Source organism: Canis aureus, chromosome 11 (assembly GCF_053574225.1).
Source record: "Canis aureus isolate CA01 chromosome 11, VMU_Caureus_v.1.0, whole genome shotgun sequence".
Lineage (NCBI taxonomy): Eukaryota > Metazoa > Chordata > Mammalia > Carnivora > Canidae > Canis > Canis aureus.
The window spans coordinates 10,913,604-10,937,571 of NC_135621.1; the positions used below are offsets into that span (position 1 = coordinate 10,913,604).

General features: G+C 43.1%; 1 protein-coding gene, 1 long non-coding RNA gene and 1 pseudogene across 3 annotated transcripts in view; 1 reads left to right on the top strand and 2 right to left on the bottom strand.

Moving 5' to 3' along the window:
• Positions 1-16,261, top strand: part of IRAK3 (interleukin 1 receptor associated kinase 3) — a 45,634-nt gene extending 29,373 nt beyond the window's left edge. The window contains exons 9-12 of the mRNA XM_077913719.1: positions 12,138-12,336; positions 12,586-12,648; positions 12,737-12,901; positions 14,599-16,261. Of these exons, the coding sequence (XP_077769845.1) occupies positions 12,138-12,336; positions 12,586-12,648; positions 12,737-12,901; positions 14,599-15,108 (937 nt within the window). The 3' untranslated portion in view covers positions 15,109-16,261. The remainder of the gene's footprint in view (positions 1-12,137; positions 12,337-12,585; positions 12,649-12,736; positions 12,902-14,598) is intronic.
• Positions 1-23,968, bottom strand: part of LOC144323354 (uncharacterized) — a 54,920-nt gene that overhangs the window by 27,333 nt on the left and 3,619 nt on the right. For both annotated transcript variants that reach the window (XR_013388766.1, XR_013388765.1), the window contains exon 3: positions 4,264-4,365. This is a non-coding gene — a long non-coding RNA (uncharacterized LOC144323354). The remainder of the gene's footprint in view (positions 1-4,263; positions 4,366-23,968) is intronic.
• Positions 19,773-20,289, bottom strand: LOC144323353 (ATP synthase peripheral stalk subunit d, mitochondrial pseudogene; annotated as a pseudogene).

The window sequence follows — 23,968 nt, forward strand, 5'->3', positions numbered from 1 at the left end:
TTGATGGGAGAGGGGTGAGAAATGATAGATCAAGGTTCTGGTACTTGTGAGGGCAGAGAAAGGCACCCACTGGCACAAAGGGAGTGTCAGGGTGGAGGGGTCCAGACCTGGCCTCAGCCTGTGGCCGAGCCAGCATCACCACAGCTGTGGGCCTGCCCAGCAGCATCTCTCTCCAGGGATCAGGTGAGAGCTCAGGCCCTGGCCCTGATACCCGCTTTCTCGGTGTGGGTAGGTGTCTTTGGCCAGGTTCCCAGGAAGTAGGCTCAGAGGACAGATTGCCCGGCAGGAGGTTTTTTAGAGTGTTCCCAGGAACCATAGAAGTAAGGGAGGGATGGAGCAAGGTGGACTGGGGCAACCGGAGAAGCTGCGCTGGGGTCTTGGAGTGGAGGCCTAATCAACGCCATAGGGAGCACTGGTGCTGGGTGGCCCTTCGAGAACTTGCCAAAGTGGAGCAGGCGCTTGGGCTTCTGCACCCCTGCGTCTGACTAGCCCTGCGTGTGGGGCTGTGACTATGACTTGGACGAGGCAGTTCCCTCCTACCAAGGGCAGGTTCCAGGTAGGGGTTAGTGCGCTGTCAACAGCCACCCCTCCCTGGCTGGGGACCTGTGGTGTCCCTGGGTCCTGAAAGAGGGATCTTTTTTTTTTTTTTTTAAATTTTTTAATTTTTATTTATTTATGATAGTCACAGAGAGAGAGAGAGAGAGAGAGAGAGAGGCAGAGACATAGGCAGAGGGAGAAGCAGGCTCCATGCACCGGGAGCCTGATGTGGGATTCGATCCCGGGTCTCCAGGATCGCGCCCTGGGCCAAAGGCAGGCGCCAAACCGCTGCACCACCCAGGGATCCCCTGAAAGAGGGATCTGAGCCACACCCCTGCGGCCACTGCCCTCACGGGGACAGATTGACTGCCGTGTGCTCTGCAAAACGGAACCAAATCATTTTTCTTTTTCATCTACTTTCCTCCCCACCTTCTTCTCACCCCTTCCTCTTAGCTCACTATCTCCTGGTGTCTCCGAGACATCTGATTTAAGAAGCTGACTCTCCGCTTAACGTGGTTCTCAGCAAATTTCTGGAAGCCTCAGTTTTTCCCTCTGCATGATGCTAATAAGAGTAATAGCATCTATCTCTTAGGATTAAATGAAATAAAATACATATGGTGCTTGGCAAAGAGTATGCACTCATCACACACTCATCAAATGGTAGCTTCTCTTATAATTAGTGAAGACATGGTAGGAATAGCGGTGGTAAAGGCTAAGAGATATGATGGCCAATCTGTTTTTTTACTTACCCCTCTTCTACCCACTGTCTGATTCCATTCGGGACACTATAACCAAAATACTAGAAAACGGGTGGCTTATAAACAACACGCTTTCATTTCTCATGGTTCTGAAGGCTGGACGTCCAAGACCATGGCACCAGCTGATTCTGTGTCTAGTGAGGATCCACTTTCTGATTCATAGATGCCCATCTTTTCTCTGTGTCCTCATAGAATGGAAGGGGCAAGGGGTCTCTCTGGGCCTTCTTTTATATGGTTACTAATGCCAATTGTGAGGGCCCTGCCCTCTTGACCCAATCACCTCCCAAAGGTCTCACCTCTACCTACCATCCTCCTGGGGGTTAGGGTTTCAGTATATGAATTTGGAGGGGGACACAAACATTCTATACTTGGTACTTACCTCTATCATCTATCTATTGTGTTTGAAAAGTAGACCCACATGGGGCACCTGGATGGCTCAGTGGTCGAGAGTCTGCCTTCAGCTCAAGGCCAAAGAGTCCCACAGGGACTGGAATAGAGTCCCACATGGGGCTCCCCACAGGGAACCTGCTTCTCTCTCTGCCTGTGTCTCTACCTTTCTCTCTGTGCCTCACATAAATAAACAAACAAATAAATAACATCTTTAAAAGGAGAGAGAGAAGTAGACCCACAAACTAAGCTCTGTTTTAAGAAAAATCACTTCTATGTCAACATGTTTATTGAACATTTTGAAAATCATGTTTAATTTACAAATACTTATGGAACATCTGTTGTATGCAGAGCATCGTATTAGAACACATGGGGTAGATGTCAGTGATCATCGTCTTGTCCTTGAAGGTTCAACCTGGTTATCAGAGCAGTAACACAAACACAGAAAAATATATAGGGCACCACTAAAGATGCCCAATGCCTGCCTGGGCTGAGAAGCCTCATTCTAATGACAGAGTTCCGAGCCCCGATGGGCCAAGGCAGTAGGTTGGTTGAAAGAACAGGAGAGAATATTCCTAGTGGAGGCAATCATTTGTTCAAGGGGAAGAGTCGAGTAAAGAGTTGCCAAGAGTATAATGAAAGCGAGACAGATGGGTTGAGTGGAGAGGAAGGGACAAGAATGAAGGAAGGGGCTTCTGGGAGGGATGAGGAATGTTGGGGGGCAGGGGTGAACCAGCCTGAGGACCTTGGTAAGATAAGCTAGGCTCTTACGAGGGACTCGAGCATTTCTGGGACTATAGGTGGGAACAGAATGATTGTGGAGTCTCTTACAGTGTCTCATACTTAGAAGGAGGCTATTTCTTCCAGGCTAGATCTCAGGGGCTTCTCTGGATGTGGCCAACTATAAAATAATTCCAGTAACCCTGCCAGACAGAGTGCCCAGCAGCATTACAGGTACGCAACACCAAGAGAGATTGAGAATGGATCCCAATGGGACCCAAGAGAGGGTCCGAGATGGAGCATTTCATGGAAGAGGCAGGATTTAAACTGGAAATGTGCTAACAATGTATTTCATTTTTGTAGTTGGTGAAGGGGCTGCTGATGATTGTTGCCTTTCGGGGGCTTCCAAAGGGTTCAAGGACTCAAACATAACCATCTATGTGGCACTATGTCCACCCCGGGAACATGTCAGGATGTGGAGTTCCTGGACTCTGGGCATTTCTCTGAGATTTTGGTTTCAGAGGACTCATCAGTATGTCCCTGTCTATTCCAGAACAAAGCAGCCCCTTCTCCAGCCAGTGAACTCTTGGCCTCTCTGCTGAGCCTGCCAGCAAGGATGTTAATTAGTACCAACTCTAACAGTAGATTCCCCACCCCTTCCTTGTGTGCACCTGTTCTCTAGACCCTGGAATGAGACCAATTCATTTCATTCAGGGCACCGAACATCTGACGGTAATGACATTCAGCCTCCAGCCGTCTTGACCAAATGTGAATTGGCTGACCCAGATTACCCTCCCGAATCTTTTAAATGAGCTCTTCACTCTGCTCTAAACTTGGGCCTTCCTGGCTCTTGGTCCCTGTTTGTACAGCTTGGTGCTTTGAGGAAAATCTGAGGTTCCTGTTCTCCTGCCTGTGTCCTATCAATTTTCTCATTCTTTGTAAGGAAGGGCAGCTTCTAGAAGCAATGTCATTTCATTGCACAGCCCTGATAGTTGGCTCGATAAAGGACATCTCAAAATGTGTTTAACAGTGACCTTCTCTAGGACGACGAAGTCAGTGCCCTTTTTTTTTTTTTGATGGAGTATGAAATGGAAGATACTGTTACCTTTATTTTCTGCATTTGGATCTCAAACTGATGAATTGCAGGAGAGTTTGTCATACATTATTTGACTTTACTAAACAATGTTTTTAATAGTATGGAATAACACGGAACAATGTGCATTAAGTAAGATTAAGTGAAAAAAGCCAAATTGAACTAGTATATAGTATACAGTTGTAACTTTATAGAACTACAAACTCATGAATTTTTTAACAAGATTAAGGGGCGCCTAGGTGCTCAGCCGGGTAAGCCACCAGCTCTTGCTTTCAGCTCAGGGCTTGATCTCAGGGTCATGAGTTCAAGTCCTGCACTGGGCTCTGTGCTGGGCACAGAGCCTACTTTAAAACAGAAGATAAAAACCTATCAAAATATAAAAAGTTTTTATTTAGATGGAGAGGCTATGGCTTTTTAATAATGGTTTATTTTTTACTTCTATATCATGTTTTTTTTTATTTTTATTTAAGGGTTTGTCTGGAAATGGGTGACTACTGCACCTCCTCCCAGAGTTGTGGGGATGAAGTGAGATAATGAATGCAAAGCCCAGGCCAAGGCTTGGCAGTAACTGTAATCCCTCCTACTTCATGGAGACCGACTCTACATGTCTCATCCAGCCTGTCCTTGGACCCTTGCACAGTGTGTTGTTCATGCTCCATTGGGGTGCAACCCTAACGATTGCAACTCCATTTATTTTGAGCTAAAAATCTGTCTTCCTGTGACTCACCCATTAACCATTATTTTGCCACTGCAATGATCTGTACGTACCTGAGGAAAAGAAGAGATAAATTTCATTTCACTTTTGCTTGGTGATCAACAGTTTCTTAGTCTTTTATGAGTAGCTGAATAAAAGGTGTTTTTTTCAGTTCACTGTGGTAAATTGAAAGAGTAGCAAACAGAAAGGAGGGTTAGACTTCAGTCCTGGCTCTGCCATTAGCAAGCTATTTTGCAAAAACCAAGTCATTTCGAGCATGTGGGCTCATTTACCTCATCTGAAAAGGAAATGATTACACTCTAGCAGTGATGACAAATCTGTTTCATCTCACATTCCACCGCTGATTGATTGGTACTGACTTCCCACCTGCAAGGTTGAAAGGGAACCTGGGGGTGGGTGCATTCTGAACTCAGTTAGTGATGTCTGCCAAGAAAATAGGAAGAGATGCTTTGGCAGCATTTGGGCCATAAATCTGCCATGTGCAGAGTGTTCTGGGTCCACTTATGGTTTCAAATTCTCTTAATTAACAAACTGATTATATCGACAGATGTTTGCTTGGTGTCTTCTATAGGCTCGACTTTAAGCTTATGTAAACAACAGAAGCTGGTCTCTGAGCAAGCGCCACATGGTATAGTGCAGGCTGCACCGCGGGAACTTTGAGAAAGGGGGTGCCACTGGAATTCAGAGTGGTGGGGCGCAGACTTCATGGAGGAAGGGGTGTGTAGGCGGCAATAGGGGATTTGAATGAAAATAAGGGAGGGAAGAAGAGTACTCTGCAGGTGAAGGGAAAGTGCCCAGACAGTGATAAGCACCGTCTATCCCACCTGCACTGGTATGTGCTCATGCAGTCGGGGCAGCCGATGGGCTGCAGACAGCTTAGGGAACTCTGTGAAAGCCAGCCTGACTTCACACCTGACCTGAAAGCCTACCGAATAACTCACTCCTCCCAGCAGCCCTGAGTGTGCACATGGTTGGCCTTATCTCAGAGTCACAGCGGTTTGTCATCTGCCTCTGTCCCATGTCTGTAGATGGGGAAGGAGGCGGAGTTCCATGTTTGTGTGGGTCCAACAATCATGGTCTTTTGAGGCAATGCAGTGTTCCTGGCCGGGATTCCTGGGAGCGTGCTGGTTTCATGGGCAGAGACCGGGAGATTGGATGGGGAAGAGACCGTAACTAGGATGTGCAAGTTTGGAAATGCTGACGTTGGATTCCTAGTGAAAATGGCAGTGGTAGGCAGGAGGCTTTGAGAGGGAGAGTAGGCCTGAAAGTCTGCATTCGTAATCTTCGTCTTGTTCAAGCAGCGAGAATAAATATCTTCTAAGGAGACACTGTCAAGGACACAGCTGCAGAACACCCAAGGAGGAAGCCAAGCCCACATTTCAAAGGTATTTTCAAGAAGCCTGGTGGTTTAGTTAGCCCAAAAATGTCTTAGTAATTTGAACTCTTCAAAGAGAATGTTATAAAAACAAAATTCATTTCCAGATGGTGGAATTTAAGGAGGAAAAAGGATTTGAAGAAAAGAATCTTGAAGAGTTGAAGTCTCTGTTCTTGGCAAAGTCTCTGTTATTTGGGAAACGAAGATGTTTTTGAATTACAGGATCACATAAAAGCATCTGAAAGCAGTAAACCTCCTTGTTATTTCCAGCCTATCCCTTAGCCAGCTTAATTGTTTTCACATTTATGAACGATTTTAAATTGAAATGCATTTTATCCTCGGCATTTTTCAGCCCAGGCATTCATTCCTGTTAATGTTTCCAAAGCCGAGATAATCTCGGTGAACATTTCTAATGTTTCCTATAAGATCATGTTCTCCGGCCATATTGCCATGTGTCTCCTGCCAAGTGAAACAGCCTTTCGTACGAGGGAGGTGGTCTAGGAAAGGGAAGAGGGGGAAATCCATGTGCTCACAAATGAATTTTTTAAAAAGGGAATTGGATCAGAGACGCCTGGTGGTAGTAGGGTGCGTGGGGAATTTCCTTCGTGAGGGACGAGAGCCCTGGTGGCTGGGAGGGAGGCGAGGAGGCCACAGGGCGGTGGCCCCTTCCTAGGACCGTGACACCCTTGTCCCTCCGCCTTTCCCCCCAGACCTGATGGTGTCTAGTAGAAGAAGCAGCTCCGTGTCTAGTAGGGATGCAAAATCTGCAGGGAATGCAAAGTCTGTTGGTTTGATTAGTTCATTGTTTAATTGACGAGTCTCCTCCTTCTCCTTTCCCATCTCCCCCCACCTCCCAAAAAACACCCACTTTTGTTTTTCAGAAACATTTTAGATATAAAAATTCTTTTCCCTCAGATTTTCCTATTTTCCTCAAGTGTCTCCCTTCTTATAAAATTTCCAAATATGTCTATTTTTTTCCGAAGAGATGCCAGCGCAGCTAAATCGTACATAAACTTAAATTTTTCCTTTGATTTTTGTTTATCATCAGTGTTTTTAAACCCCAACATTCATTTATTTATACACAGGAGTGCATACACGCATGCACGCATATGTGCCAAACACCCCTTTTTTCTCTCCATGATCATAGAGTATCTGGAAATGATACTTTAAATCAGGTTCTTCCAGAACTCTGGAACTATTTTGAAACTCAGCAGATGCCCTGAAACTAATTAACCCAAGGATCCTTAGATCTCCAGGGTCATTGTTGCAACCCCCTGTACCTTTGTCACTTCACATTGGTGCCTTGAACTTCTACAGATACCCAACCAAGTTTCTTGGGATTTTAAGGCAGGTGTAAGATGGACAAAGGCCAGCCTACATCCTTCAGAGTATATTCCGAGGCCCTCCCTGTGTATCAGGAACTCTGATTACATTTTTTCATTTAATCCTCGTAACAACCCAGAGAGGTAAGCATTCTCAGATCTTTTTACCCACGAGGAAACTGAGCCTTAAGGAAGTCATGCTAGTTTGGTTGGAGACCAGATTTCACATTTAATGCAGGAATACCCATTTAATGGCTGAGCGTAGGTCTCATAAGTCATCAGTCAAGCAACAGCAGCCTTTAATACTGTCCCTGAGTCCTGTCTGGGTTCAATGGAAGAGAGGCAGAAGGTTGTACAATCCAAAGGGGGAATAAAAAGCTTCAGTTTCATCAGATATATTGCATGCTGAAGGTTGGGGTGGGGAGTGTATGCCCTTTTTCAGTAACCTATAGGTTCCTTGAGACGCTGGATCTTGCCTCATCTGGAGAGGGGTGTCTTGGTGTTGTAACAGCAGTGACACAGACGGCAAGATGTCCTGTTGCCTCAGGCTGTCATGAAGAGGCCAGCGGGTCCTCTTTATCTCTGAGTCCAATTTGTTGGAGTCCAGACTTTTCCAGAGAGTTTTCCAGGCACTCAGGGACTAGGCTGCTTTGCACCAATAACTCCCCCTAAAATCCTTTAAAAATTCATATTTTAAAAAACCAGTCATGTGCTTACATGTCAAATGTGTATTTGCACTTAGATTCCAATTCTGCGCTATAATCTAGATGCATCATCATGGTTTATATGTACATTTTAGGCCCCTGGGCTTTGGCTAAATCAGGAGAAAGACTGGTGAGCAAAGAAAGCAATTCTTGTACCCTGTGGGAGGTTCAAGTCTCCAGAGAGAATTGTGGTGGAGGCCCTTGGCAAGAGAGAGATGAAATATGTTACTCTCCAGAGTCAGGATGCAAACTGACCACCTTGTGTAGGATTTTCCCCGTCTCCTCCGTGTACCACCCCGATCCTTCTACTAGAAGAATTATTTAGAGGGACACCTGAGTGGCTCAGATGTTGAGCATCTGCCTTTGGCTCAGGGCGTGATCCCAAGGTCCCAGGATCAAGTCCCACATCGGGCTCCTCACAGGGAGCCTGCTTCTCCCTCTGCCTGTGTCTCTGCCTCTCTCTCTCTGTGTCTCTCATGAATAAATACATAAAATCTTAAAAAAAAAAAAAAGAAAGGTGATGGTCTGTGTTTCAGCAAGTAGCTTTGTGGGAAAGAATAGAAGAAATAGGTTGTGAAAACCCTAAATTGACAGCGTAGGCCATTACGTGTTTCTTGTCTATCTCCTTGGTAAGCACGGTAGCTAGAGAGCTGCCCTTTTGTTCAACTATATTGTTATAGGATTGTAGTTATTTTATGTTGTCTTTATTTTACTGGTCTGTCTTTACCCCCACGGGACAAACATATTCCATTGACCTTGTATGATGGCTGAAGGCGGTGTATGAATGCTCTATTTAGGGCTGCAGTGAGGGAAGGAATCCGGGCAGAGCTCGTTGTTGATGGGGCTTTTGCAGTTCCTACTTTCTTAAAACAGAACATGCTTCTTCCTCAGCCACTGTTGACTTTTATTTAGAACTTTTATTTAGAACACTGCACTCAAAATTCGTGTTATGCACTAAAGCCTGCTGGTGAACAACTTGTCTTTTCATCAACTATCTTCATTGAAAGTGTAAATGCAGTGCCCTAGATTCTTACTGATGCCCTCTCACTGGCCCACAGTCCTCTGTGGGTTTTATTGCATCACCCCTTGTGGTTACCCCACTTTCCTTAAGTGTGTCTGAAGCGTGAGTCAACAGTTGCTCAAAGCTCCCCACCAGCTTTGCTGAGGGTCAAATAAAAGAATCAGATTGTGGATTTTGTTTTTGATGCTTGCCTTTTTTTTTCTTTTGTGCCCAGGAAAGATCTATTCTTCAGGAATTCTAAGTGTTTTATAAATTCAGCTTTTGCATCCTCGTGGGTCTAAGCTTTTTAGAGCTGGAGTTGAGGAAGAAGAGGGCAAGATGTTTGACACTGAAACTCTGGCATTCAGGGTTTTCCTGTCCTTCTCTGCTGAAATCAAGCATGTGCGTGCAGAGGGTGGGGGTGTGTGCAGAAGAGAGCTGGGTGGTCAGTGCAGCAGAAGTGGAGGGGGAGAGGGTAGGGTTCTGGGAATGGGACCTCTCTGCCCGTCTCACCTCCTGGCACAGCTGGCAAGCTCCTGCATTAGAGCCCCCAGCCCTCCGAAATGATCAAGGGGTCTCCAGAAGGCCCACCTTGGTGGGAACAGCTGAAGTGCACACATACCTATGGAAGAAGTAATTATGGACTAAATGTTCTTATCTGGAACTGGAGAGAAGGCAGGGGCTGGCTCTAGTGGACTCCTCATGTTCAGAGGTTTGTCAGGATAGTCAACAGTATTTTCCCGGACGCCTGGGTGGCCCAGCAGTTGAGTGTCTGCCTTTGGCTCAGGGCATGATCCCGGGGTCCTAGGATCGAGACCCTCAACAGCCTTCTTGCAAGAAGCCTGATTCTCCCTCTGCCTGTATCTCTGCCTCTCTCTGTGTGTCTCTCATGAGTAAATAAATAAAATATTTAAAAAAACAAAACAAAACACTATTTTCCAAGTGAGATGGATGATGAGTGACAAAAATGAGTTGGACCCAGGCTGGCCTTAGAAGCTGCCGTGTTTCAAATATATGAAGAAAAGACAAGGCAAGGAGAAGACTGAGAACTATGATTACTGATATGAGACTGAAGGGTTAGGCCCTCACTGACGTTCTTATAAACGCAAGGGTCACACAATAGATAAAGGTCCTAGGACTGATAAATGAGGTGAGCTCTTTGGATTTTGCAATTCTCCTGGCCACATTTAAAGGACAGAGAGTGACATCAAGTTTAGAATGTGTTCTTCATAAAGGGTCCTGGGGAATGTCTTCATGCTGTTGTCAACTTTGTTGTAGACAAAGCCCGCACTAGAATTCTTAAAGGCCTCAACTCTGAATCTCGAAATAGAACTAGGACTCTGAATACTCTGGATGGTTAGAACACCTGCAACTCAGACTGCGAAGCCAGGTTCTTCCTGTCAGCCTACATGTACAGGGACAGCAAGGACTTCTGGAACTTTTGTAAGGTCCAGTATTTGTTCAGGATTAAGAATTTCTTGTTCTTATCCTGTAGCTATTACTGCATTAAAAAAATTATTTATTTTACAGAGAGAAAAGAGAGAGAGACATGAGTGGGAGGGACAGAGGGAGAAGGAGAGAGAATCTCAAGCAGACTTTGCGTTGAGTGTGGAGTCCAATGCCGGGCTCAATCTCATGACCCTGAGATCATGATTTGACTGGAAATCAAGAGTTGGACGCTTGACCAATGGTGCCATCCAGGCACCTTGCTCTTACCACCTTTGATAACAATATGTAGTATACAAATATACCACTTGGCATTTTGGATGGGCAGGCCTAGTATTAGCAGCTTTGGTTTCAGAGAACAAAAAAGCCAGCTCTGAATAGCCCCAAGCAAAACTGAGAAATAGATCACCCTCTCTTGGCCCACCTCCCCACCTGTTTTATCAATACCCATCTGCTCTCTTACCATGAGTTACTGATTTTCATCTTCCCTCTCATTTATTGAACATTATCCTATGCTGGGTAGTAGGCTGCTTATATTCAGTTCTGTGAATTCTGTTGTTTGCCCCATTTCACATGTGAGGACAACATTGAGGCGTATGGGGTATAGTAACCCCCGTGGCCACATTGCCAGAGAAAGGCAGGCTGGGACTCACGCCGGCTGTGGGCCACGTGAAATGCATGGGCTTAACCTTTCCCATCCCTGCTGTGGCGGCGCTTTGAAGGTAAAAGTAAGCTGATGCTTACCTTACTGTCAGCCAAGATATTGAGTGATTATTAAGATTTTTCTGTGACAAGGAGACAAAACTGACTCTAAGCACCTTGCCTTTACCTCTGTAGATACTTGGTTTTTTTTAATTTTTTGAAAAATATATTTTTTTATTTATCTGACAGAGAGATAGAGAGAACCAGAGAGCACAAGAAAGGGGAATGGCGGATGGAGAGGGAGAAGCAGGCTCCCTGCTGAGCAGGGAGCCCAATGCCAGGCAATCCCAGGACCCTGGGATCCTGACCCGAGCCAAAGGCAGATGCCCAACCTACTGAGCCACCCAGGTGCCCTTTTATGTTTTAAATAAGACTCAAGGGCAGCCCCAGTGGCGCAGCGGTTTAGCGCTGCCTGCAGCCCGGGGTGTGATCCTGGAGACCCTGGATCGAGTCCTGCATCCGGAACTCTGCATGGAGCCTGTGTCGCTGCCTCTCTCTCTCTGTGTGTCTCTATGAATAAATAAATAAAATCTTTTAAGAATAAATAAACAAACAAACAAACAAATAAATAAATAAGACTCAAAGACATTTTTGTCATTAGTCCCTGGAAAGTCCATAGAGCTGGGACAGTAGACCAGGGTTATCCGTAAGACGGGGCTGCCAAAGATTCCTCACATCTCTGCAGGTTGGTGGCTCGTTGCTGATAGGCTGATAAGCTGATAAGCTCCTGAGCTCTGTGCACATCACAGGCACTTGATTGTTAGCTGATTAAAACCCAGTTAGTGGTCTTACTGCGTATCAGAAGGGCGCAAGGAAAGTGGCTTTGGTTAACTTTAGTTTTTCCTGTTGACAAAGCATCAGCTTTATCTGCCAACGCCCTATATGTATCTATACACTTGAAAAGTGCACTATTCCTAGGTCAGGTCTCCATTTTATTTCATTTTTTTAAGAGATTTATTTATTTGAGAGAGAGAGGGAGGCAGCATGGGAGCTAGAGAGTGTGCGCATGAAGCGGGGGAGAGATGGAGAAGAGAGGGAGAAAGAGAATCCCAAGCAGACTGCCTGCTGAGCATGGAGCCCCAACAGGGGCTGAGACCTCAGGACCCTGAGACCATGACCTGAGCTGAAATCAACAGTCAGTCGCTCAACTGACTGAGCCACCCAGGCACCCAGGTTTTCATTTTAGGGTTTTATATACTACTTGTATTTATACTTTAAGAAGAATAAGAAAATACCCTCTAGTTCATGAAAAACTGTGCGTGGCTTTGTTTTGTTAGTGTTTGGCATTAACCAGAAATGAAGGTGAGCTTGTCGTTTTTTTCCCACCGGAATGTTATTGTGATGTTTTTGTCTTGTTTGTCCTCGATCATGATTTTAGTGCAAACATACTTTTGGATGATCAGTTTCAACCCAAGCTAACTGATTTTGGCATGGCGCACTTCCGACCCCACCTGGAACACCAGAGCTGTACCATAAGCGTGGCCAGCAGCAGCAGTAAACATCTGTGGTACATGCCTGAAGAGTACATCAGACAGGGCAAACTTTCCATTAAAACGGATGTCTATAGCTTTGGAATTGTAAGTACCAAGTACCAGTCAACAAAGGAGGAAAGCTTATTCCCAGGAATGCTCTAAATTCTAAGAACTTTTTAAGGGCTTTTGACTGTTACTCATCGTCTTATACATTAATTTTGTGTAATCAAAGAGTAAAATATAAAGTCATTAATTAGAATGAACGATATCTATTGTTAAAGTTAATCACTGCAACTAATTCTGCGTATATATCTTACATATGTTTGTAGTTGACTTTCTCTGTATTCTTTATAGGTAATAATGGAGGTTCTAACAGGCTGTAAAGTGGTGTTAGATGATCCAAAGCATATCCAGCTGGTGAGAATCGTCTTCATCTCTGTTCCGATCTCTTGGTCATTTTTTGGGGTAGAGTTCTAAAAGATAAATTGTCTTCTTCTCTTTCTAGAGGGATCTCCTTATGGAATTGATGGAGAAGAGAGGCCTCGATTCATGTCTTTCATTTCTAGATAAGAAAGTGCATCCCTGTCCTCGGAACTTCTCTGCCAAGCTCTTCTCTTTGGCAGGCCAGTGTGCTACCTCGCGGGCAAAGTTAAGACCATCAATGGATGAAGTGCGTACACATGGTTTTACTCAAAACCAAGCCCACAGAACCATGGAAAAATCTAAATTGGATAAATTGTGTGTCTAAGTGAATTCTTTATCAATGAGGCAAATCCAGCTCCTCACACAGAGTTCTAACCTAATGGTTCTTCCAAGTCAACAAGTCACATTATTTGGTATTCTGGTAGAGGTCGTTGCTGCGTGGGAATAGGGCACCACAAGAGATTTAATGAAAAGACTGAAGTGAGCAGCTTGGAGAGAATTTTATTCGACCTTCATTAAGAGATTTGGTCCATTAAAAATGCATTTCATATTTCCTCTATTGATTTTTAAAATTTACTCTTCAATTTCATCATCCATTGAGTTAGTTGTTTATTTGTTCAACAAATATGTAGCTGGTGCTTACTTTGCATGTGCCAGACTTAGTATTGGATACGGAGGATGCAACAGTAATCAAGATACAGTTGTTGCCCTCAGCCTCAAATGAGAGTCAGATTAGTTCAAGTGGCTTTTCAGTACAGAGAGATAAGCATAATGGTAGGTGGAAGCCCAGGTCAACATGCGAGCATAGAGTCAGAATAGAAAGGCATTTTAGTCGAAGAGAATTTATACTTGCAAAGCTCAGAGGTAACGGATTTTTCAGCACTGATACTGCAGGTAGTTCACGGAAGTGGGAGGTGGTGAGGCAAAAGCTGGAGTGCTTAAAATCATAGAAAGTTCCAGGTGATAGAGGGACGTGAATTCCATTCTGGGATTTTGGGTTTATCCTGAATCTACAGCAGAGCCATGAAAGGGTTTTCAACAAGAGATCAGCACAATCAGAATATGAAGAGCACTGGCATGGGAGTCAGGAGAGCTATATTTTAGGCCTGGCACCACCAGTGAGAGCTATGTGACCTGGTATCTTGGGCCTTTTAAAAAGAGCTGTGAGATATATAGTGGAAGAAACCTGGAGTTGGGAGCCAGATCTGAGGTCAAGCAACAGATCTGCTCCTTCCTGGCTAGTGATCTTTTCTGAGCCTCAGCTTTATTATCTGTAAAATGAGGATAACAGTATTGTTTGTGCAGAATAAACGAGGTAATGCATGTGAAGGCACTTTGCAAATAGTAAAGCTCTCTAAATATATTTTTAAAAATGACGTGTGTGTGAAGGGAGGCTACATGTTCTTTTAAATCAGGTCAGTAGTTCTTGGTTTGGGCTGCATGTCCAAACCAACGGAGAAGCTTTTAAAATACAGATTCCTGGGCCCCTATCTTCATATTTTTTTCAGTGATGATCTTTAGGTTGGGACCAGGGGATCTGTATTTTAAGAAAGCTCCTATATGTAAATCTGGCATTTGAGAACTACGGATTGGGTCCCCCGTCCTCTGACACTTTCCGGTACTCCACATATTAAGGTTGAAGTGAAAAATGGACAGAGACCCACCCAAGGTCCCACAGCAGCTGGGGGCAAATCTAAGCCTTAACTCAGGTCCCTTGATGTTTACTTCATTGCAGCTTCTTTTATATTTGGTTTCAAGTCTCTTAATTTACTCATTAAACTGAAGGGGTTTAAGCTAATCTTCAATACCTTCTCATTCAAAACTCTATAGTTGAATTTATTTCATGAAAATACAAGAACATTCCTTAGCAGGTAGATGGAAATAAGGTAAAAGGAGAGGTTATTCAAGCTTAACTCCATGTTTGTTTGCTTCTTGGTTAACCAGGTCCTAACTACTCTTGAAAGTACTCAAGCCAGCTTATATTTTGCTGAAGATCCTCCCACCTCCCTAAAGTCCTTCAGGTGTCCTTCTCCTCTCTTCTTGGAGAACGTACCAAGTATTCCAGTGGAAGATGATGAAAACCAGAATAATCATTCACTGCCTCATGATAAAGGTTTGAGAAAAGTTGGAGTGACTCAGAAAGTTCCATTCGAATGCAGCCAGTCTGAGGTTACGTTTCTGGGTTTTGACCGAAAGACAGGCAGTGAGAGGAATGAGGATACCTGCAACAGGCCCAGTTCTTCTTGTAAAGAAAGTGGGTCTCCAAAGCATGTAGCTCTATCCCAGGACCCAGGGGCCTATGGTACGGATGTGGACCCTTCTGTAGAAGCTCCAGGCCATTCTTACAGGAGCAGGCCAGTGGAGACCAGCTGTTCCTGTGAATTTTCCTGGAACGAATGTGAACAGTATAAAAGGGAATCGATTTCACCAGACGATAAAGAAGAAAGCAAGTAATTGCTAAGGCACCCGAGGACAGGTATCGTCTTGGGAAAACATTGTCACCATAAGTGATGCTAAGAGGACTATCAATGGTGAGTTTGGGTGATGCAGGTCAACAATCTGGACGATGTTATTCCTTCCTTCCCAATTCCCAAAACAGAGTGGCTTAAACCTAGTCTAAGTTAGAGCCATTCAAAATTACTTAAGATCATGACCTTTGACTTCAGACAAACAAAACCTACCAAAAAGGGACTGGATTCTGTTGTCTTCGTCATCATCAACATGAGCCCTCAGAGCCTCCAGTCTGCTATGTACGGTCAGTTCAGTTAGATTCCATTGTTCTGTTTAGCTTGCTTGAGATGGTTGTAGGAAGTGTCTAATTTGTAAATGTTAGCAGATGCCTTTTTAAATAATTGCCCTTTTGTTTACTTCAGTTAACCCTTAGTATTTTTTCTGTTCATCCCTATCAAGCCTGCCTGTCTGAAAATGAGCCAGATTCGCTCCCGACTATGACATGTTCTGTGGAAAGAGGGAATTCTTGTCCAAGATCTGTATTTCTGTATTTAAACTCTTAGGATAGTTTATCATGTATCATATAGTTGTTGGCTATTGTTACAATTTTTTTTTTTGCAAACTATTATATCTTGAGTAGAATGTATGAAATTTTAATCAGGTAATTTTTATTTCTGAGAAAATCGCTGGTCACAAGGGCCGATGTCAGCTTTTAGTTTGATTCTATACCAGCCAACTCTGTGCCTCTACCTCCTGTTTACTGGATCTCCCCCTGTGGAAATCCTACCTGTCCTTCAAGGCTCAGAAGTGCCTCTTCCAGGAAGCTTCCTAAATCTCTCCACCCAGAAGTACTCACTTCATCAGCATTGCCACAGCATTGTTTTTGTGTTTCTATTTTATATTTGTTACTTACTGAATTATATCAAAGTTGCCTGTGCCATCCAGTCTCTCTGACTGGCTTGTAAACTACCTGTATTAATTTCCTTTTGTTGCTATAACAAATTATAACAAACTTACTGGGTTAAAACAGTGTAAGTTGGGGTGCCTGGCTGGCTCAGTTGGTAGAGCATCTGACTCCTGATCTTAGGGTTGTGAGTTTGAGCTCTACAATGGGTATAGAGATTACTTTAAAAAAAAAAACAAACAAACAATATAATTTAGTTATTTTACAGTGCTGACGGTCAGAGGTCCTTGACGTTCTTTCTGGAGACTCTAGGGGAGAATTTGTCCCCTTGCCTTTTCTAGCTTCTAGAGACTGCATTCACTGACTTGTGGCCTCTTTCTCCATTCTCAGAGCCAGTATGTGGCATCTTTGAATCTTTGAAGATTTCTCTTTCTTTCTCTCTTTGATCTTTTCTTCATCACCTTTTTCTCTTACTTTGGGCCTCCTGCTTCTCTTAAGGATCCTTGTGTTTGTGTTGGGCCCACTCAGATAATCCACAGAAATCTCTGCATCTCAGGACACTTAATTTAATCACATCTGCAATGTCTCTTTTCTCCTGTAAAGTCATTCACAGGTTTCTGGGATTAGGACATGGATATCCTGCTGGGGGGGGGGGGGGGGGGGGAGGGGAGGAGGGAGGGGAGGACACATTACTCTGTCACATTCCCTGAGTGTGTAGGACTCATCTCTTCAAGGCCCACATTAGCCTGTACAGAGCTGTTGTTTCCTTACAAGTGAAGTTGAATTAAATTATCTCTAAGAACCCACATAATAAGAAATTCAGCTATGGTAAACATTGCTGAATAAAGTGGGGATAAGGACTGTCTTCATGATGATGAATAGAAATACTCCACAAAAACCATTTCCATAGGATTAATGGAATTTCCTTCTCTAGCACATTTACAATAAAAGGGTAGACCTCTAGCCTTCTATAGACATTTTTTTCTTCTTCCTTCCTTCCTTCCTTCCTTCCTTCCTTCCTTTCTTTCTTCCTTTATTTTTTTATTATTATTATTTTTGGTGAGTTAGTACAGTTAGGTTAATCATAGTGAGATTGGAGGCCAGATTTCAGATTTAAGAACAAATGATTAAAGAAGAAAGTCATCAGGAATCAGGGTCAGGTTAAGAGACCAAGGTCAGAAACATGAAGCTATAATTCTGAGAAAAAGGATCTCATGATGAGGTTCAAATAGAATATGCCTTAGTCTGATTGGCAGTCCACATAAAGGTCCAGGTAAACAGTTGAGAGAAGTCATGCTCAGGCTGGCCCTCACGTGCCCTGACTGCCCTTCACTGTCTTGCCCATATGTTCATGGCATGTGTTGACAATGCTCCCAAATTGCCCATGTGCCAAAATTAGTAGGGACAAACAATTGGACCAGACTTTGTATGATTTCTTGTGACCTGTCCTAGTTTGGCAGCTCTCGATTATACATGTTAATGAAAAGAAGCATAAAAGCTTTTGGTGTTTGGCTTTATATATTATAAACCATCAGGATTTAGCTTATCTTAGAAGCATAATCTGAAACTATTTTGGCTGAATTGGGGAAATTAGCCTGGCATTGTGTGAAGTTGCCACTAGTAATTCAAAAGAAGTAATCAAGACGATCAAGAATTGACTTTATGTTGAACTGTTTTTTGCCTTGAGTCTGGACCTCCCAGTACCCTCGGTGAGAGGTCATAAAGGAAGCTGTGATGAACACCAAGCCTGAGCCATTACTTGGCACATGGAATTATGTTGGAATTATGTTGATTTGAATTCTCTTAGCAGTGTTTCCCAAACTTCAGTGTGCATCCAAATGATGCGTAAGTCTTGTTAAGAACAAATTGCTGAACAAACAAACAAACAAACAAACAAATTGCTGGACCCCACTCAGTTTCTGATGCAGTAGTTCTGGGGTTAGGGATTTGGCTTTCTAGCAAGTTCCCAGATACTGCTCATGCTGCTGCTGTTCAGACCACTCTTTGAGAACCTCTGCCTTAGAGTGTTCTCAAATAGTCATAGATCAGTACCTTTCCATCTAGGTGTATGGTTTTTGAGAGAGTAATCATTTAAAAAAATTCTTTTATATTTACCCTCTTACTTAAGCTTTTAGTTATTTGGAGTAAGAGCTCTAGAAATATTGTTAATCAGTCATCTTTTCTGATGCAGTCACCTTGCTAGGGTATGACTACTTTGTACATCTTAAAGAACAAGTCAGATTATCTGGCAACAACCTGATCAATGATACGGCAGGCAGATGCCACTGTGGCTGAAAATTAGAAGAATCTTCTATTGAGTAAACTAGTCCTCCTTGATTTGCCTTCTGGTGTGTTAATACAGGGTCATTGATAGGAATTAAATCTTGCACACTGCTCTGGGCAATAAGAGAGGACCTCCATGGCTTCATATTGTGGAGACTCAGGTACATGAAGAAACCAAGAATGAGCCTTTAAGTGTTCCCTTTGATCAGCAAAGATCAATTAGTAAAGAATTTCACTCATTTTCACCTATATAATGCACCATGGGCAATCCCCCAGGCCAATCTTATTTACTTGTTAGGTTTTTTGGCCTCACTTTATAATGTCCCAAAGCACAGGGAAAATATATCGTGGTCTTTGAAAACAGGTATGGGACTTCTGGCATAATCACTTTTATTGACTTCTTGAGAATTGTTATAATGATCCGAAACTCGCTGCGTTATCGTGTAGCCTCATGAGATGGTATGTTAGCCTGTGTAAAACAGCTTCTATGACTTGAGATGTGGTGAGTCTAGGAAATGAGGGTTAGCCTGAGTAGCATTTATCAAGCACTGTGTTGGCTCCTAGGACACTGAGGAAGGAGGAAAGGCAACTAGCCAACTCAACAGTTTGGTAACATCTGGTATTTGAACCACAAACCAATGGAACTAAAAATAAAAGGGTAAGGAGGTTACTGTGTACTTATGAGAGAGGAAGGAAGGCTTCTTGGAGAAGCTTGCTGGAGAGAGAGAGGGAGGAAGAGAAATAGAAAAGGGGGCCCAGGATGGACATCCAGAGGTTTGGGGGCCAGGAGCTCTCGCAGAACTCCACACAACACAGGCCCTGGGGCTGGAAGGATGGGCAAGGGCAAAGGGAGCTGGGTCCAGAGGTTTCTGTGTTTTTTTTCCCTGTTTAGCCTTCGCAGCCACCCCAAAGGTCTGAATCCCATTTTAGAGGTGAGAAGACTTATTTACAGAGGGTAAGGAACATGCCTGAGGGCCTCCCATATCTGGGAGAGCCCAGATTTGAATGCACATCTCTCTGGTTTCAAGGCCCACACCCTTTCTCGTACTGCATGTTACAGAGAAGCCCCCACAGATCCAAGCTCTTATGAAAAGGCATAGATGTCATTTGTTGAATCCACAAGGTTTCAGTGAGGACACAAGGCTTGACATGTCTTCCTCCTTTTTTCACTATCCTGCTTCTCTGTTAACAGTTATCCACTTTGTCATTAGATGTGAGTTAAATATATCCACTGATCCAACCATTCATTCATTGAATAAACATTTATCAACATTTGTGTCAGGCACTGTTCTGGGGAGCTGGGGACGCAGTGAAGATCACACCCAACAAAGATCCCTGATCTCATGGAGCTTATGTTCAAGGGAATAAATGAATGAATGGATGAAAGGAAACACCATTCCTTTAATCTCAATTCTTTTTTTTTTTTTTCCGTATCATTATTTTCAATGTCCAATGGTTATAATATGAGAGCCAGGGTTTTCTCCTCAACTCAAGTTCATAAATTTTCAATTGGCTTGTGAGGCCAATAGGAATACTTCTTCTTGTCTAATTTGGTTTCTGGGAAGACTTCATTCAGGTCCTCAATGGTCATCTGATCAAATGGAATTATGTTCTTCATCTTCTCCAGCTCTTTTTCATATTCTTCAATCCTGGCCTTTGAGAGGGACGAAAACTCAGCACAGCTTTTCACATCTTCTTTTTCCTCAGCATCCACCTGGACGTGTATTTATCCTCTGGCACAGGAAACTTCAGGGCATTAAACTTCTTCTCAAAGTCATCTACCAAACCAGCCTTTGCCACATTGGCCTTGTAGTAAGCCCAGTCGATAGCAGGTGGTTTCTCAGGAAGAGTAGCCAACCTGGAGGTAAGCATCTCATTCCAGGATTTCAGGGAGTTGGCAATGGCCTTCTGGTTTCGGGGTATGATCTCCCCAAAAGCTACCCAGTCAATGGTTTTTAGAGCAAGTTTTTGCCCAGCCATCTTGAGATCCTTCACCGACCCCCTTTCATCTCAATTCTAATGCTCACTGGTGGCTCTCCAGGAGACCAGCCTCCCTGAGCCATCTCGCAGAGAGTGTTGTCTGGACTCAGACTCTGGCTTCTTCGCCAGATCTTTCTAGGGGTTCACAGAGACTTCTCCTTATCCTGTTGTACAGCTAATGTCTCTACAGTGGCTTGTTGCTTTGCTACTAGTGTGCACTAGGCAGGATGACATGGTTTGCAGCCACCGTAACAGACCTTCTTCTTCCATTGACCTATGATTTCTTCAGGATATTTATTTGGCTACTCATGGCATCTTCATCTGGCTTCTTCTAAGGACCCAAAGCACCTACACATGCCTCACCTCCCTATCACTCCAAAATGTAGTTATTGACTTCTCTCTTCTCCACAAAACTGAAAATTCCTTGAGAGCAGGGCCTATATCCTGCTCATTTTTGTATCTCTAACAACTAACATGGTATCTGGCACGTAATGGGGCCCAATAAATATTTGTAAAGTGAATGAACTAAATAGTCCTTTAAAACATCTTCAAATCATTGGTACCTAGTATATCAACACTGTCATCTACATTGTTCCCAAAGTGCCATGTTTCTAAGATCCATTCTACTGGCATTCATTTGCCTAGATGGTTCCATACTGCTATTTGTGGATAAAAAGTTATTAATGTCAAATATTAATATCTGAGATATCTCTGAAAAGAGGAATTAGACATTGTGTACATTGCTTATAAATTTGCTTCATGGTGGAAAATATTCCCAAACCATTTCTAAGTAATCACAGACCAACATCTTGATAGAAGATAAACTGATACTTGTGATAGTTTGTTTCCATCTTTCTGTCAAATTATTTATAAATATTTGATGGTCTATTGAACATGACATGCAAGTATTTTCTTGGGAGACATTTTTGCTCCAAAGATCTACATTGCCTACCAAACTTTCACTTCAGTGCCTTCTTATTGATGTCATCTGCCTCATTGAAAGCTTTGTGGTTACCTCTACAAAGAGCAAGGGAATAGTTCCAAAGCTCTTTATTGGCTCCTTAATTTTAAAATTTCTTACAGAACAACATTAATTGCAATGGAGGGTAAGCAGGTAGAAAGCTTACTTGTGGAGATTCAGACTCGGTTAATATGGAAGTATCTAGTATGTGGTAGATGCCTTCATCACTTAGGCTTTGAATGCCTAGTGAGCTGGGAAAGTTGACTCTTATCTGGAGTCACACCAATATTGAAGTGGGGATGCAAACTGAAAACTCTTTATTCCTGATTTATTCAAATCAGGAAATACCTGCTCTGAAAAAGGGGAACTTAAAAAAAATAAAGGCATCCTCTATTTGAGAATTTTTTAAAAAGTAAATATATGTGTGTTTATTATTTCATTTGTATTATTTTAACACATTTTATTTATTTGACAGAGAGAGGGGGAGAACACAGCATGGGGAGCACCAGGCAGAGGGAGAGGGAGAAGCAGGCTCCCTGCAGAGCAAGGAGCCCAATGATGTGGGGCTCGATCCCAGGAACATGGGATCATGACTTGAGCCAAAGGCAGATGCTCAACCAACTGAACCACCCAGGTGCCCCTACCTTATTGGTATTAATTGTATGCACCCAGATGGGCAAATATTCAAATAATTGACAAGAATATGAGCAAAGGGGCGTTCTTGGTCCTCTTGGCAAGAGTGAAAATTGGTGCAGCTTTTCCAGGAGACAGTATGTATTAAACTTGGCAATATGTGTCAAAAATTCACGATACACTTTCCCAGCAATTTGTTTAGAATCTATCCCAGTGAAAGAAAATCACACAAGTATGTAAACATGAGGGCAAAGAAGTACTTGATGGTGTTTATGATATAAAACTTTGGGAGGTGCCTGGGTGGCTCAGTTGGTTAAGTGCTAGACTCTTGATTTTGGCTCAGGTCATGATCCTAGGGAATCTGCTTGAGATACTCTCTCCCTCTGGCTCTGCCCCTCCTGCTTGTATTCTTTCTCTCTCTCTCTCACATAAATAAATAAATCTTTAAAAACAACAACAACAAAAGCCTTTGGAAATAGCCTAAATATCCTTTAATAAAAAATGGGTTAAATAAATTCCAGCACATATATACCATTAAATCATATGCGACTGTCATTAAAAATCATTTAGGTCTTATTCATTGCTAGGGAAATTGGTCCGTGAAATACTATCAAATGAAAAAGCAGGCTATATAATAATATGTTCAATGTGGGCCCATTTATAATACTGGATATTTTAAAATACTGTATGTTTCATACAGAGATCTTTGCCAAGAGAGGCGTCTTTTTCCCGGCCATGGTATTCAGATGATCTTTACTTTAGACTTTTATGTATTTGAAATTTTATAATGAGTATGTATCATTTTTGTTACCAGAAAATAATAAAACTATTTTTATGTTGGAAAAATATCCTATGCATTTCGACATTGGCCTGGCTTTTTGCATACTTCCACCCCTGATAGCAACTGGCAACTACCAATAATCTTCTATTCCATTGCCCTTTATTATTTGTCTTCCAACCTTAGCGGTTGGAAGGTTGGAAGCTCCCATGTGGATCTGTCGGGTATCCCCTGAAAAACAAGTTTTGAGAGGACTTACAGCAAAGCAATCCAAGATGCAAAAACGAGACAAGCTGAAATACAGAAGAGTGGAGAACAGATCACAGTGCACAGTTGAGAATGCCTTACAATTAAATATTAGTTGGTTTTGGTAAAATCTTTAAAAATTACCCTTGAACTTTATACTTACAAATCAGTACTTCAAGGGGTAGCCTACAGTTAAATTAAAAAAAAATCACACACACACACACACACACACACACACACACACAAATCACAAGATCTTTGGAGAGAGAGATTTTTAACCATAAAGTATCTATTCCTCAGACTTGTGTCCCTCTATCCCTTTTAGCCTACATAGAATTTTTAACTTGCTGAAGTTAGCAGACTCGGGGCTGTAGTTATCAGTTGAAAATACAACTTATCACAGTGCAGAGAACATGGGACCGAATACAGTGTTTTTCTCTAGCAGGTGGAGATGGAGCCTATGTAATTAGGCTAATGGGGCCCACAATACATTAATTATAAAGGGAAATAGCAAAAGTGTACTCCAGGGTGAAATACCAGTTCTAACGAGTTCTATCTGGAGGGACTGTTTGTGGGCATAAGTTACGGAGGGCGTAAATATGATAAAAACACTTCCCAGGCAAATCCAGCTAAAAGATAAATTAGTGCTGGCTTTTAAAAAAATTTTTTTAAACATTTTATTTATTTATTCATGAAAGACACAGAGGCAGAGACACAGGCAGAGAGAGAAGCAGGCTCCCTGCAGGAAGCCCGATGTGAGACTCGATCCCGGGACCCCAGGATCACACCCTGGGCTGAAGGCAGATGCTCAACCGCTGAGCCACCCAGGGGTCCTAGTGCTGGCTTCTTAAGAGCATAACACTGCCACACATTTTGTTCTCTTGATACCAAATTAATGAGTTGCTGCTGTTTTTGTGTTTCTTGGAAGAGAAATGGCAGGTAATACCACTGCCCCATCACTGCGAAGATTTCAGCAACAGAGGTTAAGGGGAGGTTCTGGGGGAACTCAGCCAGCTAAGCATCTGACTCTTGATTTCGGCTCAGGTCATGATCTCAGGGTCCTGGGATCCAGCCTCGA